This window comes from Triticum urartu, chromosome 2A, assembly GCF_056163025.1.
Source record: "Triticum urartu cultivar PI428250 chromosome 2A, HENAU_Tu73, whole genome shotgun sequence".
NCBI lineage: Eukaryota > Viridiplantae > Streptophyta > Magnoliopsida > Poales > Poaceae > Triticum > Triticum urartu.
In genome coordinates, this window is record NC_141874.1 from 493,478,674 (window position 1) to 493,480,864 (window position 2,191).

Sequence of the window (2,191 nt, forward strand, 5' to 3'; positions counted from 1 at the left end):
ACGGTCAATGGACTTCAAATCACACAGTAAGTTAGTCGAAAGAAGCAACCATCATTTCACTCTTCAATTACACGTATGCAATATAAAATGCTTGATATGGAGAGAAAAAGAAAACCACTATATATACACTGGCAGAAGCCTAAGCTACAAGCCTGCTTGCTTGGGTTGCTCTCTTCACAAGCATAGAACGACGGTAGCCACACCGCTAGTCACATATCCGGCCTGATCCCGCGGCAGGGGGAAGGGAACAATGTTCTGCGTAGACGCGTTCGACATTGGCGAGGGAGAAAATCCATAGTCGGTGCGTCCCAGTCGGGGGTCACCGCGGTATGGGCCGATGTCGCGTCCCAACCGCCCTTCTCGCTACAGCCCGACGTCCGTTTCAAAAATATTAGTGCATGTCAACAAAAATTATACTAGTATCGTTGTTCCGTTTCGAAAAAAAACATATAAGCTATTACTTCTTACCCAAAGGATCTTTATATCCAACAGACACAAAATATCCATTCGACTGTTTGAAATTACTTTCACTGCTGATCTGATGTCGAGGTAATTGCTGCATCGCCACCAAAACCCACCATCTCTTAAGCTAAAGTAGACCGAGCTAACCCCTATTATTAGCATATTACTAAGATAAACAGAAGGCACTGTAGAATCATTTAGGATGTGAGCTTGTCAATCTGAATGTGGAGGGACACCAGCTTAGCCCCGGCCAGTAGCTTGGGCGGAACTATGAAGAAGGTCAACTCCTGCACGGCGACGTCGCTGGGATCCCTGCTGCTTGTCACCTCCATTTCCACCTTGACGGCGTCGGTCCTACCTTTGGGCTCCCCGGCGGTCCCATAGCTTGGCCACATAGTGCGGTAGTGGGGATGCCCCTGCTCTGATGCAGACAACCGACACGGCGATAGGCACACCGATGTCGAGCACACCGACGACCAAGAAAAACGCGCGGCCATCCTCCTCCACGAACAGCAAGGGTCGTGGCTCTGGCAGTGGCACTTGCAGCTGGAGCGCCTTGCCATGCTGGATCCTGTGCACGGGCATGGGATGCATGGTGCTAATGTGGTGGGAGAGCACCGGCGGTAGGCCTTCATAGCCGCTAACGGGCACGGGGCATTTGCAGGGCGCGAGCGGACACATGCTTTGGTGATCGGTGAGCTTGTGGTAAGTGACGTAGATCACACAGCCTTCGTGCGGGCACTCCACCCTCACCGAGGAGAGGACGGCATCCACCGATGTGTTCCGCACGTCGAAGCCACCGCCGCGCTCGCACTTCTGGCACTGCCGCTGGTTCTCGGGGCGCTCGACGCGGCAGTCCGCGCAAGCCAGGTGCCCTCCCTTGCACTGCACAAATCAATCGAACAACACATCAACCAAGAAACCTGCACCTTGCTTGATCAGCCGAACGGACGAGGTGTATTCGAACCTCATACAGTGGAGGCTTGAAGGGGCGGAGGCACAAGGGGCAGTGGAGCAAGGTGAGGTCCATCGAGACCATAGAGAGCTCCATCGTCGGTTCCTGTTCCGTCTGCATGATCTCGCCCTCCTCGTGCACAACCATCTCTCGCTTTATTAGGGCCGGGGCATTACAAAGCTTTACCGTCACATATTCATACTACTTCAAGGTGCATTAAATCAACACATGCAAGTATCAAAAGGAGAGTCACGGCATGCATGCATGCATTGTAATTAATGCATCGGTAAACGCAAATTATTGAAATATATCGAGTGTAGTGCTTTGATGTGTCACGTCAACTCGTACAAGACCGAGAAGTTTGATTACTACAACACACTCTCGCCTTAACCGCACCTGCCTTTGGCTGCATGACAGGTGGGCCACCGACCTGTTGGGCCCACCTATCATGGACGCAAAGGCAGGAGCAGTAAGTCAATGAAGCTCCGTCCCACCCTCGCCCATGAGCGTGGTGGCTGACAGGACTAGGAGAAGCTTTCGTTTGCTACACGCTCTCCCTCCCGTACGCGGTGGACATGCAGTAGTTCAATCGGTGTCAGATGGCCCGAAGCATACTGTAGTACTCCTCCACTGCAGTAGTAGTGTAGTACTCCCGAAGAGGCGAAGAGCCAAGCGCAGCCCGGACGCTCGTGTGGCAGTTTCATGTGTAGAGTAGTCTAGGATAGCATGTACCGTGCCTGTAAGCTTAAAATCGTTGGGGTCGGCTCCATGCTA

General features: G+C 52.6%; 1 protein-coding gene across 1 annotated transcript; it reads right to left on the minus strand.

The window, feature by feature from the left end:
- Nucleotides 1–816: 816 nt before the first annotated feature.
- On the minus strand, nt 817–1,564 carry LOC147985590 (E3 ubiquitin-protein ligase SINA-like 10). The gene is made up of 2 exons (XM_087541650.1): nt 1,430–1,564; nt 817–1,347 (listed from the first exon to the last, which is right to left on the minus strand). The coding sequence occupies exons 1-2, from the start codon at nt 1,562–1,564 to the stop codon at nt 817–819; spliced, it is 666 nt and encodes a 221-aa protein (XP_087397776.1).
- Between the last annotated feature and the right edge of the window lie 627 nt (nt 1,565–2,191).

Excerpts from the sequence above, each read along its gene's own strand:
- LOC147985590 (XM_087541650.1), bottom strand. The coding sequence starts at position 1,564 with ATGGTTGTGCACGAGGAGGGCGAGATCATGCAGACGGAACAGGAACCG. Across the intron at positions 1,348-1,429 it reads TCAAGCCTCCACTGTATGAG|TGCAAGGGAGGGCACCTGGC; the intron begins GTTCGAATACAC and ends TGATTTGTGCAG.